General features: G+C 39.8%; 1 protein-coding gene across 1 annotated transcript; it reads right to left on the minus strand.

Moving 5' to 3' along the window:
• Positions 1 to 1852: 1852 nt before the first annotated feature.
• On the minus strand, positions 1853 to 14674 carry ghrhrl (growth hormone releasing hormone receptor, like). The gene is made up of 13 exons (XM_071917635.2): positions 14660 to 14674; positions 14220 to 14325; positions 13385 to 13492; positions 12332 to 12423; positions 10716 to 10819; positions 9484 to 9616; positions 9142 to 9295; positions 7274 to 7334; positions 6594 to 6663; positions 6099 to 6190; positions 4869 to 4998; positions 3044 to 3085; positions 1853 to 2060 (listed from the first exon to the last, which is right to left on the minus strand). The coding sequence occupies exons 1-13, from the start codon at positions 14672 to 14674 to the stop codon at positions 1959 to 1961; spliced, it is 1209 nt and encodes a 402-aa protein (XP_071773736.1). The 3' UTR covers positions 1853 to 1958.
• Positions 14675 to 16042: the final 1368 nt, after the last annotated feature.

The raw sequence follows: 16042 nt of genomic DNA on the forward strand, positions 1-16042 counted from the left end.
CGGTTAATGTTAGCAAGCTTAACAATTAAATTATAAGCTTAAAATGTAACAGTTAAGGTACAGTAATTAAAACTATTAATACCGTAACTGTCTAAAATGTGTGTCTAAATGCAACAATTGCAACACTTTTAAGACATTTAAGACAGTTATAGGCCTTATGAACCTAGATTTATATGTAGGCCTACGTTTTTTCTTTGGAAGCAAAATACGGAAGAACTACTACTTTTCTCAGCTTCTTTCTTGAGATGAAACATATAGACATTTCAGTTTTTTCTTGCAGTCACTCACAATAACGCCAAAGTTAAAACACACAGCTTTATTAGCCTACAATAATTCTGAAAAAGACAATCCAGTATCAGCACATGTTGTAGCAATATGGACCAGATGGTATCTGCATTGCATATGTAGCCACAGTCAATTTCATGGTTTTAGCTTCCATCGCTGATTTATGGTTTTGTAGCTGCTGGCCCATATAGCTCCCTGTGAGAATGAGGTTGAGAGAGCACAATGAAGCCTAGTAAAATACTTTAACTTCACAGGAACCCGTTATCATACAGAAAGGAAGGCATTGGAGCAACACAGAAAGAGGCAAAAGCAGCAACACCCAAATACACCAAGAGAGAAAAATACCGGTGAAACAAACACAGTCTGATGCTGATCAGTTTCTACAATCTGTTTACGGAAAATGATTAATTCTGGTGATGCATCAAATGGATTTCACTGTAGCAACATCATGGTGCCTAGGGCTGGGCAATAATTCAGTATTGTTTATCACTTCTCATTCATATTGGGATGAATTAATGATACTGAGTTATTATGATACACAATTCTGTTGTCTAAATTAAAAACCAAACACTAATTAAAATCTCTGACAAATGAGATCTGAAACAAATTAGGGAATATTATTTTCAAATTTAGTTTTTTCATACTTTATATTACCATGCAATTCAAAGTGATGAACATCAATTTAAGTATTTAACATGTGATTTTGCATATGTTAGTCATATATTGATATCGAAATAACTTTTTAGGATTATTGTGATATTCATTTTGTTCATATCACCCAGCCCTACGCTGAAGAGCAAATGGCAGAGGAGGTTCAGAGATTTTTTCACACTGCTGGAGTAGGCTAGACCATGTTGCACAACACAGCACAATGGATAGGCCTAACCCTTAAAGTATACAGCATTAGTCCAGCGATTCTCAGCCATCGAGGCCTGCAGGTTTTCATTCCAACCAAACACTACAGCAGCCGATTTCACTGATCAGTTCCCCCACTCTGGCTGAAGGTGTGCAAGTCAGTGAAATGGGCTGTTGTACACTTTGGTTGGAACTAAAACACACTCCTGGGCCTCGATGGCACATGGTTGAGAAGCACTGGCACTGTGTAGCCTTGTACTGTATAGCCGCTTAGAGAAGATGGCACACACAGAAGCAATTGTCTGTGAAAGTTCAGTCTGTGGAAGTCTTTTAGGAAGAAGATGAAGGCCACAGAACTTGAATGGATAGAACGGTCCTTCCACTGTTTGCCATTATGGAATTTTAAGGGTTAGTTGCTATGGTGACTGACAACGCAAGTCTGGGCATTAAGGCCATAAAGTATGTCACACTGTGCAGATGTGTCTGTTGCACAAGTGCTTATACTGTCAAAACTCAACCGAAAGCTGACATTAGTGACAAGAGTAATGTAGCATTATCAAAACTTCTCTCGCTAGCTCTGCTACTCAACATTAGCATATTAGCAATCCATGGCAGAAAGACGACAGGGAAGTTCCTTTGGTTCTTGCTGCAAAACCTCTCACCCCAGCAACTTGCCGTAAGTCGGTTTATATGGAAGCTAGCCCAATGGTTCTCATAAAAACGGCCGCCGCTGCCTGCAACTATCCTGGAACGGTGATTTGAATGGGAATGACTGTTCTATCCATTGAGTTCTGTGGTGAAGGCTCGTCAGGATGGGACTAAAAGGGAGTGTCCATCTGGCTGCCCTTGGCCCCGGGCGATACCACCCCATAGCTGCTCTCCTGCCACCGCAGCCACTGCATGTGCATCTCTTTCTGGACCTGTCACAACAAGGCACACACACGCAGAGAGACATCAATTGGCGCGTTCTCCCCGGGGAATGCAATTTTCATCAACACTTAGACATTTAATTGCTTTCTGGTAGAGAGAAAATAAGTCGTATCCTTGCAGTGATTGGCTACATGCTGTTTGTGCAAACTAATGTGATGTTGCTGTCACAAGTCATGCTATTGTTATTTTTTGTGATCTAATTTATTATCTTATGTATGTTTTCTTTACATTTTAATCATTTAGTTGTCCTCAAATTTGTATTGTAAAAAAAAAGCATTTCATTTAATATTTTTATACCATGGTGCCATTTGCTTTGGACAAAGAATTCAGATGACAAAGTCTGGGGCTGATTTCCTTAGTCGACTAATTAGTTATTAAGGGTTAAGTCGACTAAGCTATTTATTGAGTACATTAATGGGCTATCAATGCTATTTTTCACTGAATTGCTTATTTACTTTCTGATTGCATCTCTGGTATCAGAACAATATTCACAAATAGGCATTTGTCTTCACTGATAAACAATAGCTCTAAAGGTCAGATTGAACAATTGTTTGTATTAGCAGGCGGAAAGCAATGTAGAAGCAGTTTTGCAGAAATGTAAATTGACTATTCCATTAGTCTATTAGATAAAATGCGATGACTTTAGTAGGTGTCATCCCTATGACAGTCAGAAAAAAAGAAGGTCTAGGGTTGGCCTCAGATTTATCTCAGTGACTACATAAGCGCTCAAGGTATTTCCCTTATGTAATGAGAGAAAGAGGCAGTGGCAAATCATTTCACCCCTGACAATCAGGCTTTCCCTATAAAGAAGGACATAAACCACCTCAATATGCAGTATCCCCTATTAGCATATGATCTGGGTACACTGATTTATTACACAACAGAGAAATTATTTGCACTATCTGTTAAATATTTTACATTACAGTATAACACATGCTTGAGAGTGTGTGTGTCCCAAGTGGCTTGTACTGACCTCTTGATTGAGAAAGCAATAGAGAATTGCTACAAGAAGCCCCTGTAAGAGAGACGGTTTCAATAAGTAACATTTTCAAAACAACACATCTGCTGCAGGCCCATTCAGCATCATTAAAACATTGCTCTTCCAAAAGTATAGTTTGAATGTCAGATACACACAATTATAAAATGAAGGTTGAAATGTTGAAAAATGAGCTGTGACATTCAAAACAGGTTAGGAAAATCTATTATGTATTGCTCACACACACACAGCCCGCACACAAGAGTGGAACAACTCTGAATACATTTATAACTAAATAATGAGCTTGCCGTAAGCAATGAATGGGTTGGTCTAGAGGAGAAGCCTGTAAACTCCCCTGCCTTTCCTTTCATCTTTACAGTGAAAGATGCAGAATGACACTGATGTTAGTTGTTTTATCCCTTTAACGATCAAAGCCTCCGTTACAGCTAATTAGCCGCTATTGTAACCGGTGGATTTCATACTGATGCGTATTTAAAATGAACTCTTGAAGACGGGGGACAAGAACAAAAGCTTATTTAGCGAGGTGGCAAGTAAAACAGCTTGTGCCACATGTGAGGTAAGTGGAGGAAGCCATTCAAGTTTTGTATGGTCGCGTGTCTCAGAAATGCAGCCGCCCCTTCCTTCCCCAGCCTCCTTCACATTCCCACCAACGCAGCGCTGCTAGGCCCCTCCCACATTCCTCAGAAAGCCTTGGGTGGTAATCATGCAACTGAGTGCTGTCTGGTCCACCAACTAAGACTGTTAATGACTGTTTGATGATCTTTGTTGAGTATTTATGAAGCCCTGACTCAATTAAATTCAATTAAATTAAATTCAATTCAAGTGTATTATCCCCGAGGGGAAATTGTTGTGGCAGCCAGATGCATAAAAAGACACACAATACATAAAGAAACACACTCCTGCTGCCAGTCCCTACAAGAGCAGCGCCCATCTCAGCCATAACAGCGATTTTGGCTTAGATTACATTTGACCGATCCTACAGGAATGTCTACAGAGGAATCAAGCCGAGGAAATCTCAGTTCATCAGGACAGAAAAAGAAGGCACGACTAGGCTTACAAAAGAAGAAGGAAGCTCTCAATACTATCTGAGACTGAGAGAACTAGCAGTGACTACATTTCAGTCCGACAACAAGCAGGGCATGACAATAGGGAACTTCCCCTCCTGGAGGAAACCTAGAAATCAGAGCCTACAGGTGGATGCTGGGGTGGAGGTGGGGATGATGAAATGTTGTGGTGAGCAGCAGCAATGATTGTCAGTCTGAGTAGAGTAGCAGCAGCATAGGCGAAGCAAAAAGGTGAGCAAGTGCATTTGGTAGCTTAAATAGACCCCCTTATTGGTGTTGGATATGAGTTGCCATGAGTGGTGTGTGTGTCACGTGTCTTGCAGCGAGACTCGAGTTGTCTGCCTGAAATATAGCTTCGCAGGCTTCGCTTCATGAATATAACTTTGAATAGTGTATGGAATGATATGCATAAATGTGCAGAAAGCAAAGATTTAGTCTTACATTCTCTGATAAAAATTGTACTCTAATTGACTGTCCATTGGAAGCCGGTAATGTGTAGAATTAGATGCATTTATCTTCATTACTTAGGCTTCGCTCCCATGACCATTAAACAGATTTTACAGCAATTAAGCACATTTTATCTTCAGGGTAAACTGTCAGATGCAAAATATATAACAGATTCCATTATGGGTATGTGTGGGAGTGTGTGTGTGTGTTTTTTGGCGGTGCTTGTGCATGTACAATATGTGGGATGAGATGGTTGTTTGGATGTTGTGTGTATTTTTTGATGTGTGTACCTGAAAGGATCCCATGCAGAGCTCGATACAGAGGCGCAGGTTCACATTGAAGTAGTCAGGCAGAAAATTAAAGAACATGTAGTGGGTTCCAAACAGAGGGATCAGGAGGAGGGTGGATTTAGTCAGGCGTCTGTTGCATACAAGAGAAGAAACAAAATGCGGGAGATGAAGGAGGGGGGGAGAGGAAGCAGCGGGAGTCAAAAAAAAAAAAAAAGAAGATATACTTCTGTCTCATTTGAATGCTGTTGCTGATTGCATCATGCACGTTGACACTAATCTTAGACTCAATCAAGAGGATGCTGTGTGCGTGTCAGTCTGCGGACGGATTTGTGAGTGGAAGTGTCGTGGCATGTGTGTGATTCAGACTCAGGATATTAAAATATGAGTTTATAGGTAGTGGAATGCTTTTATGTCTGCATATTCATGTAGGTGGTGCAATTTAAGCATCAAGACCTACCTTCAGAATGTCTTTTATAAGATCTGCATATGCATTATGAGCCTGCAGGCTTTAAGTAAATTAGTCAGCCTATTCCAATTAGAACTTCTTCTGATAAGCCTCTTGGCAAGTTTTTTTTTGTTTTGTTCTTAACTCTGTATCATTTTGAGATTCACTGTGAATGAAATGTGCAGTACAAATAAAATGCATTATTATTATTATTATTATTAAGCGGTAGATGTGGCCAGACTGAGTAGTCAGTGATTCAGTGATGGTAAAATGAATAAGACATTGTTAACTGTGGTGCAGCAACAGGTTTTCACACTACAAATTTGCACCTCTCCCTCTAGTCAATATGAGCGCTGCAGTATCTGTCAGAATGAGGAAGCTCAATATTCAAAGATTTAACTAGTCAGACATAACCAACTGTGTAAAACCAAGAAAGAGGTAACTATATTAAGGTAAGAGAGGAAAGAAACCAGTTTAAGTATGGAGTATGGAAGACAAACATGATCAAAACATACTATAAACTTCAAAAAAGAGGGCCATACCACATGCAGTGCTTTTGGGATTTGGGAATAATATGTACTGTATAATAACATGTGGTATTTGGGTATAATATGACAGATTTTCTCAGTTATACCTTAATGGATTGGCCATTTCTGGTCAACAACAGACTTCCACTGCAGATCTTTCTGTTATCAAAACCCAGTGATTACTAAAGCGGGAGGTTTCACTGGTCAGTCCGCTCTCTCATGCCGTATCTACAACTGTGTCTGTGGCTAAGTGATTACCTGTATTGAGATGAGTTATTGAATTGGATGAGGCGAGGATTGAGCTTCTGTATCAGAATCCTAATGATGTTCACGAATAGCATGAAATTGACCTGTTGATAGAAAAGCATGCAGAATAAAGAATAGCAATGCAAGATTTGAAAAAAATGTTCAGCTTTAAAGCGCCGAAGCCTTGGCAAGTACCAAATGTTGCTAACAAAAATGTGATTACATTGCTAGTCTGAATGTCATGGAAACAATATGGGTAGGCAAGTGTGTAATTGACTGGAATTGGAGCGAAGGCAGTTTGGGCAGCCTATTCTAATGCATACAAAAGAACATCAGCGTTTTGAAACATCCAACTTTTCAAATCATCTCTCAGAAATCAACTCTCAATAGCAGGCAAACAAATCATCTGCATAACAACCTTGAATCTGCCAGATACATAACTAACACATCCATCATTTTGTTTGTTTCAGCATAATGGCAGGTAATTGGTTGTCACGGAGCATTTACCGCTATAGAGACGACAATTGGTCCTTTGATGATCCACCAGTAGGGAGAGTCCTCGTTGATGTCCCAACATCTGTATGGGAAGACATTTTACATTGTAGATTTTAATCATTCAGCTGAAGCTCTTTTCCAGAGCAACTTACAATGAGTTCATCCTTAGAATCAGCATCAGTTCCTAGTTCCTGTGATTATATAAGAAGCTGCTAGGAAAACAAATCAGAAAGATAACAGCTAAGGAGAGAGGTAGGGATTCAGAGGATGATAACAAAGCAAAGTATCATATCCATATTAAATCAATGCACAATAGGGAAGTTAAAATATAAACAATGTATGTGCACCACTGAAGATGTCATGCATCGCATTATCAGATTTTAACAAATCATTAATTTACTTGGAATTTAAAGTATAATAAATGACTTTATACTTTTTCTCCTTATCTCCTGCTCTTATTTCTTTATCAATCATATATCTATCATGCATGATCGTTTTAGGGACAGGAATATTTGTTAAATCTACTGTGAAGGCGCTGTGGCTCTGACTATTGCACTCCTTACTACTGGCTGTAATGTTGGTGATCTAGAAATTTGAGTTCATTCTACTGTTAGTAGACTGACGGCATCAGCTAAATGCCTAGATATAAATGCATATGAGAAATAATGGTGATTGTGGTGTTTTATACGAACTCTGTGTCTTCAAAGTAAACCCTGGATCCAATCCACACGACTATGAAGAGAACTGGCACACCTGTGGAAAGGCAGAAAACCAAAACCATGTTATTGAGACACATTATAATCAGTGTAGACCAGGTTAGGTGAATGAATAACAATTAGACAATTAACAATATCTGAACCCATTGGGTGAATGTCAGCAATTTTTATGTTAATTTCTAGATCTGACTTGGGAAGCAAGGACTCCCAGCAAATGTCATATTTCAGAAGCTTTATGTACTATCCATGTGTGTAGCATGTGTGCCAGTATTTACCGCCAATAGACTGTGAGTGTCTGATATGCATTGACCCCTTTCATTTAAATATACACCAGAAGCTCTAAGAAATCAACTACAACATTTTTTATATGATATATTCAACCCACAACCATAATCAAGTTCATGAGAGTAGAGGCGAGTGCCACAGGGATGTAAAGTTAAATTCAATTTGTTTCGTAATTATAGTTCATTCCACTCAGTCAGGAGTTGCTGGGCCATGTGAAAATAATAAGCTGGGGATGTTGGCAGATGGCTCGTTGTGCTGCTGTGAAACTCATTTGAAATAGTGAACTGTAATAAGCCTCGAATGGTGGAGGACTCATTACAGACTCTTCAGCTCTGAGTGTAAAGTTCTGATTTTGACAGAAATTGGAGGGATGATGCATCTTCCAGTCTGTTCCGGGGTTTAAAAAATAACACTGATTGGCCTAATGGGGGCCCTATAATTAAAGCTGAAGATGTGTAACTCAAACGTGTTATCTCAGACACCATTGGTCCAATTTTGACGAAACCTGGAGGGATGATGCTTCATAGCACTGTGTTCTGAGGGTTAAAAACTAATTGTCTTGATGGAGGTGTTATAATTAAAGGTCAAAATGTCAAAGTTTCACAGTCCATAACTGCTACACCACTGACTCTGATAATAGGGGTGATGCGTTTTGTTACTGACTGGCCCAAGGGGGCCTGCATCATTTGCGGGGGAACGACCTGTTTCACTTTTCATCACATATTAACAGAAAACCTCATTCAATTCAGCTTGCTATACTTTGGAAGGCTTAGAATTGAAAATAGCAGATTGAAACGTAGTCCAAGACGAAATTAGTTCTGTCACAAATTGCCATGCAAATTATTCAAACTATTCCAAAGAAATGCAAGTTCGGTGGATTGGAGCTTCTAAATTGCCTGGTATGAATGTTTGTGTGCCCCGGGAAGACTAGTGGTGACTGAGGCATATCTAGCAGAATAAAGAATACATCTATTTTACAATATCAAAAAAGCACAAACAGATTATGTGCATGCTGTACTGGTTGGAGATGCAAAAACAGGTGTACATAGGCCCAAAAATCCAATGAAGACAAGATGCATGGGGAGCTCACACTTATTTGTGAGTGTGAGCTCCCCCCTTGCACTGATAATGGAGTAACTCAAAAATGTTTTGCAGATTTTCACTTTAGCACATGTCGCTGTTGGGCAGATGTAGAATAAAATGGAGACTTTGCATTGAAACATCTGAGTTTTTTCTTCCATTTACAAGCACAAGCCCCCTCTAGCATCTAGTATACAGCCATTTTGGAAAAAATCATTACCTCATTTAACCTAAATGAAAAATCCAATATCTCTAAAATATAGATGATCCAATCTGTAAAAGTATTCTCATTTTGTAAACCAAAGAACTAAGTTGTTAGGTGACTAAAGTACCATCATTTGTTTTTCAGTCGTTTTGTAAGAATAGATGTCATGTATTTCAAATGGGGGATATGTTATTCTGGAACAAAACTCTTCATATAGACCTAGTCCTGCCTTAGTGTGATATGGATCTGGGAAAGCTGCCCTCAAGGTCCTCACCCCAGCCCAGCAGGCCGAAGCCCCAGAGACATCGACGGCTGTGGTGGAAGGAGGAGAGCAGCAGGGAATTGAGGTAGAGCGCCTCCACCAGGAGCCAGAAAAAATTAGCCATTACGCAGTAGTGACAGAAGACCACAGAGGCCTTACAGGCAAACTGGACAGAAGAAAAGGAAAGGAAAGGAAAGGAGAGGGGACAGAGAGTGAGAAAGAGGGATGGTAACAGTAAAAAAAGTAGGGTTTATTATGTGAGAGGAGACATACAAGCAATGAGTGCACTGCATAAATAAGAGGACAAGCAAATCCACCCAGTGGAATTTCTTAATGCAGGCAAGAGCCTCTTACAGTGGAGAGGGTGCAGTGGTTGATGTCGTCGCTGGAGAACAGAGTGGCATCCTTAATGAACACTGCCACAGCTTTCAGGATAAAAGTAATGAAGAGCTGGATGTGAATATAGTTCCTGGCACAGCGCAGACGTCTGTCGAAAAAAGCAGACAAAGCACACATAAAAATGTATAGCGTAGTGCAATCTCACAGAAGAGAACAATGCTGTCTGGGGCATTTTGTACAGATAACACAGTTAACACAGTCAGACGGGTTGATAAGAGCTCAGCTCAGTCAGATAGTTAACATCAAACTCCTACTTTACAACAGATGATTACACTTCATTTTATTCCTCATTAAAACCTCCAATTGCTTCTCCTATACATCTAAAACAGTTATAATGCCTTAGTGTGTGTTGACAGTGTCTATAGCGCCACTGGTCTTTTAACATCATTGATAAATAAGACCAGAGATCCATCAAGGTAAAACAAAGCTACCATTCATGCATTTTGATATTGGGATATTGTGACGCATGATTCTGCTGTCTAAACTGATGATAACAAGCAAATTTTATTTAAAAACAATGACAAAAATGACCAAAAAAAAGCATTTTATGGAAAATTATTTGAAAATTTCAGTTTTGTTTGACATCACACCTATCATTACCATTCGGTTCAATGGGATGAACATTAATTTGATTATTTAACGTGATTCTGCATACGTGAGCCATATTGTGATATGCATTGATAAATGTCCTCAACCATATCTGCCAGCCCTAGTTCAGCAACTATCATCTATAGATCTTTTTAATGCATTCATACATTATCAGAATAACAGACTGAGCACATCAAGAGGAGGAGACAGGGTACCAGGAATACTAGTATATTAATATTATATAGGCCTATTATCTAGGCCTATAGGAGAATACCTGATTCAAAAATTATTACTAGTGGAAGTATAATCTCACCTTTAGTTTAGGTTAGTGATGAACAATGGAAGAAAAACCAGGAAACATGTATGGAAGTCTGACCTAATAACTGATGACTCTCAGTGTTTCTCTGCCTTAATTATAAAGGGATTCAGTGCAAAGATCTGCATCTTTTATCTATTCTGGGGCTGCTGTATAAATTGATTGAAAAATATAATTTACATGGCACACATGAGAGGAAAAGGTCTTCTGTGTAGATGAGCTGTGAAAAAAACTGTCCTCTTTGGAAGACCATGAAACTTATCGTAATCTAGTCTATTCATACCTGAAGAGCAACAGGATCAACACGGCAACACAGAGAACCACCAGGGAGACGCTGTAGCCGATGGTGTATATCACCTTCACTGTGACAAAGTATGACTGCTCGTTCTAAAGGCAAGAGGAGAAAAAAGATCTTGTTATAAAAGGATGTTACGCTCAAATATCAAAGCTTGCCCGGATGCTTTCAGGCTTCAAAAATGAATCTAATATCCCAAAATGAGTCCAAATTGCACAGCATCTACGGGACACATTCAGAAAAAATTGAAACTCAAATATACAGGACAGATGGGTATTTGCAAAAGAGTAATTGCAAGAGAGTTTTTCCATATTTTGAGTCCAATGGGAATGGAGTAAGACTGTAGTGGAGTTGTCAGTTACTATCATGTTGACTCTAAAAGTGTCTAAGAGTAAATACTAGTGGTTTTATACCCATCTCACACACATCATCATCTGGATTTTGAAATTAGGAAATCGATACTATTGATATTGCTTCAGATTAATTTCCAATTCTTCAATGACTGCATAGTGTTGCCACTACAGTCTCAAATCTGTATGATAGACAACACTAAAAAAGACGGTTCCTCTGGGTTTTATGGGCTGAATGGTGTGTTACATTGTTATTTAAAGGAACACTTTTTATTCTACGTGGTTCTTCAGGGATAATTGAAGAACCATTTCAGGTTCCATGGTTCTTCAAGTCAGTAATGTGTCCTCATGTTACTGTTATGGATCCATGTGGAACCATCATGGAGTCTGTATGTATCTGCTTGGATTCTGATAGGTCTTAACTCTAAAAGCACCAAAAAATTGGAAGGTGATGAAGCAGGCTTTTCAAATCAAATTGCCTACTAATGACACAGGTTTGACCTCCACTCACACTTCTGTCTAAAGCGTAGTTGATTGTTTTTCAGTAAATAGCAATAATAGAACAATTTGAATCTCTGATAATGCTATATACCATTACATTACTATAGTGCTATGTGAGGATGGTTTTGTCTCTTAAAAAAAGCTGCTCTGTATAACACCAAAAGCAGCTCCCTTATGATTATAAGCCAGTCAGTACTATTAAGCACCATTCTCTCTTTGTGTAACAACAGAGCTTATATCTGACAGGCAAAATAGGAATCACTTACTGCCTTGTAAAAATATATTCAAATGAGACACAATTAGGATTGAATGGATTTTCCTCTCCACTTTCAAGAGGTAATGAGCCATTAAGCGCCAGGCCTGTGAATGCACTCCAATCTCAACCACCCTTAGAAAACAAGCATATGGGCAGCAATTTCACTTGCTCTCAGTCTAAATGACTCCACTAGAATCTTGACAAGAGCTTCTCAAAACGTGATACATTTTGCTTCTTTGCCAAAACAAGAACATCACTCTTGCAGGTTTGCTCCACTCTGAGCCATTGTCGATTTTCGAAACAGGGAGGAACAGGCGAGTTCTCCTCCTGTTTTTGTTGGTTTTCCCCCCTGTTCCTGTTGCTTCTCCTCCTGTTTCTAATCCTATTGCTTCACCCAAACCTCTTTCCTCGCAATCTGGAATCTCCCTTTCCCTTTGCGACCCCCTGACCCTCTCCCACTGCCTTGCTCCTCCAGACAACTCTCCAGCCACTCTCACCTCAGGAATGTCATCATCCACGCTGCAGGCGATGCGGTACGGTGGGAAGGGCCTGGACCAACCGCCGCTGGTGCAGTTCCGGCTCACCGACCCTGAGGTGAAAGGTCGCAGGTCCAGAAGAGAAACACAGCCTCAAATCAGATGTTGAATCGTTATATCATCAATAACATTATGTATTCTGGTGTAATGTTTGGCATTTTAGGCTACATAATGCTAGATATCCTTATATGTAAAGCAGGGTTGGAGTCAATTCATGAATGAACTCATCAATTCCAATTCAACAACTGATGAATTGGAATTTCAAGAAGTTTAATTTAATTAAATGAAAATCTGTAAAATTCCATGTTTTTTTTTTGTTTTCTTTTCTTACCACATATCTGAGATTACACATAGTGTTATATATTAGCAATATTGAATATCATAAAATGTTAAAGGTACCTATCAGGTGGTATTTGATGTAATCGTAATACATGCATTATGTTGAATGTATTTGATTTGTTTAACTGTCTTTTATTTGATTCATAATGTTTGATTTATAATGTTTGCAAGTCAAGACAACCTCTCTTAGAAGTGGAATTTCAAGGAATTTAATGGAATTAAATTCTGTTTCCTGTCATTCCAATTCAATTCCAGTTTACTTAGAGCTGGGCGAAATTCCAATTCCAATTCCAATTCCAACTCCAGGAACTGAATTGGAATTTACCGTGCATTCTAAATTCAATTCATGAATTGCCCCAACACTGATGCAAAGGTGCGTCTCTTTAGCTGGTTTTACTTTCTGCACACTCGTAAAGCTCTTACATTCTATTTTTCAAATTGAGATAAAAACTAATTTGAATTCAGTCTCCTGTGAAATTCTGGCAAACCCAGAGAGGAGGCATGGGGCTTATTCAGTAAAAGAGAGTTCATTAGGATTAAAATCATTTTTTGTTTTGGCTTTCGTCAGAATAGTAATTCTGGCTTCACCTTGACTCACTACTGGTCTACTCATTATCACCTCAGCCTGAAAATCCCCCACACCCTCCTCCTTTTCACAGTGTGATCTGCAGGCACCTGTATTGTTTCTGAAGAGGGAGAAGACAGCGGGACAGGCTCTGTGGGCCGTTTCCCCCACCGCAGCACTAGGCCAGCAGACGACTGCATCCCAGAATGGCAGACAACCTTTCAGTTGAGATAAGAGGGGAAAGAGATATAAAAAAAAATGTGAGTGTTTGTGTCTGTCAGACTGGTAAATCAGAAGAATGAGAAAGAAAAAAAAAGTGAGTTTGTGCGTCTGACTGCTAAATCAGAAGAAAGAGAGGGAGGGAAAGAGATCACACAAACATTAAAATGCACAAATGTCACACCTTCATATAAAACCCCATGCAGGTGCTTGTACACATATACACACATGCACTACCCAGCCGCCACACACACACACGGAGCACACACACATACGCACAGACATACATACACAAGTACGAGTGATGTATCACGCATAAAACTTTCAACAGTATTCTTTATCAGAGCCACAACATCCGCTTGTGTGTAACTTGTATCAAGACAAGGATAAGGATTTACAACCAAGACCTTTATCTTGAAATATATTACACAAACCATTATGCAACTATACTTAACAGCCTCCTATACTGGTGCAACACAGTGATGGATCACTCAGTGCACATTCATTCTCCACTTAGGACGCTCTCTCTCTCTCTCTCTCTCTCAGACTCTGCCTTAACAACTGATGTTCCTCTATGAAGTATTTATTCCATCTCAGTCTCCTGCGGTCAATGTGAACATTTGCAGTATATCATATCACGGCGAGAGCCACTCTTGAATTCATATGAGCTGTTACTGCATGGGGAACAGAATAACAGAATGGCTGATTTGAAGACAGAAGAGAAACCTTGTGCGGTGCTGTTGCTCTGCTCTGCAATGTACTGAAGGCAGCGATGCTCCTCTTTCTCCAGCTGAAATATGTACTCACATTCAGGGTGCAGGCTCGACAAAGCCTAGAGAGAGGAAGGTGGGAAGGGAGGAAGGAAGGGAGGAAGGGAGGAAGGAAGGAAGGAAGGAAGGAAATCCTGCATTAGTTTCAATCCAAAGCATAGAAAAAAAAAAATCAATCGAAGAAAATGCATGGCAGTTCTTTGGAGTTGCCCTTACAGACATTCATCTGGACTTTTTAGTAGCGAACAAACTGTCTGATAGTTTCAAAATGCCCAATCACTCTGTAATAACAAAGTACTGTACACCTACAGTTTAATGACATATTACAAACATGCAGATGGGTCTCCATGTGTATGAAAAAAAGATATATGACAATTTTTAAGAACAGTGACTCACTTGGCCTGTATGCATTCCCTTTAGCAGAAAATGCTTTCCTACTAAAATAGTTGCCTTTTGGCAAAACACATCTATCTCCATTGGCGGTATTAAGCGAAATGATCTTTCAAGACAATGTGCGGGAGGGGAAAGCTTGGAAAACTCATTAACTGAGTTTGTCCTGAAGAACACATCCATTTTGATCAGAGTTTAGGTTATTGTCTCATCCAGGAAAAAGAGCCGTAGTCCTCCAATAACTTTAGCCTACGTTGCTGCTGTGAACACTGTCTGTACAGTGCAGCTCAGAAATCTGTCTGCTTATTTGCCAGTCTGCCCCGGCACATCCCTCTCTTTCCCGAGGTCAAGTAAAAACAGGATAACCAGATTTGCATTTGACATCAGTCTGACATTTATCTCCGTCTAAAGCAGATGAGAGGATTCTGTTTCTGAGAAAGCAAGGACTGAGGTAAGGTAGGAGCTGGAGTGGGGATGGGGAGGGGGGGATGGGGGGGGGGGGGGTATAGAGAGGAGGTGCGCTGAACGAGGGCAGGAGTGTGAGACGCTTGGGGGGATCATGAGTCTGTGGTAATTACCCTCTTGGTTGTACCTGGGTGTGTATGTGTGTGGGGGGGGTGTAATAGATGGAAACCATTGTTGTCTGGTTGGGAAGTACAAGGCATGATATGATTTTGGCAGGAATGAGAGCAGTGTGTGTGTGTGTGTGTGTGTGTGTGAGAGAGAGAGAGAGAGAGAGAGAGAGAGAGAGAGAGAGAGAGAGAGAGAGAGAGAGAGAGAGAGAGAGAGAGAATCAGAGAGAGGGATAAGTAGACAAAAAAAAGAGACAAAAGAAGAACAAAGGAGAAGAAAGGAGGCACAAGGCAGACATAATCACAATGCCCCTCCATTTACAAAATTACTTGAATTTTCAAGAACGGTTTGCATTCAGTTGTTCATATGCTGAGTATTTTTCAGGCAGTTATTTAGACTCTCTCCTTCGGTTCCAGAAGCAGTACATTCAGTAAAAAATATCTATATACCAAATTGTCTGAGGATGAGAGAACAAGGCAGGAGAAGAAGAACAAAGACTGCAGACACAACCTTAATCAAGTGATCCTTTACCCAGTGTTATTAATAGACATATTGCACAGACATTTGTCCTTGACTCTTCCATCACAGTCTTTCTCCGAAAAGAGCCCAGGGAAAACAAGCCTCTCAGTGAAAAGACAAAACCAAATTCAGAGGGGAAAAAAAGCTTCATAAGCTAAATCCCCCTGGGACCACAACAATTCCCTCTGGAAAACCCCAGTTTGCTCCACTCATAAGCTTCCTCAGTGTCAGCCAATAAGAAGCACTGGTTTTGTGTTGTAAACATTTCCATTAAAAAGATCTATGAGTTTCTCTGAG

The sequence above is a fragment of the Centroberyx gerrardi genome, chromosome 9 (assembly GCF_048128805.1).
Source record: "Centroberyx gerrardi isolate f3 chromosome 9, fCenGer3.hap1.cur.20231027, whole genome shotgun sequence".
NCBI classification, from domain to species: domain Eukaryota; kingdom Metazoa; phylum Chordata; class Actinopteri; order Beryciformes; family Berycidae; genus Centroberyx; species Centroberyx gerrardi.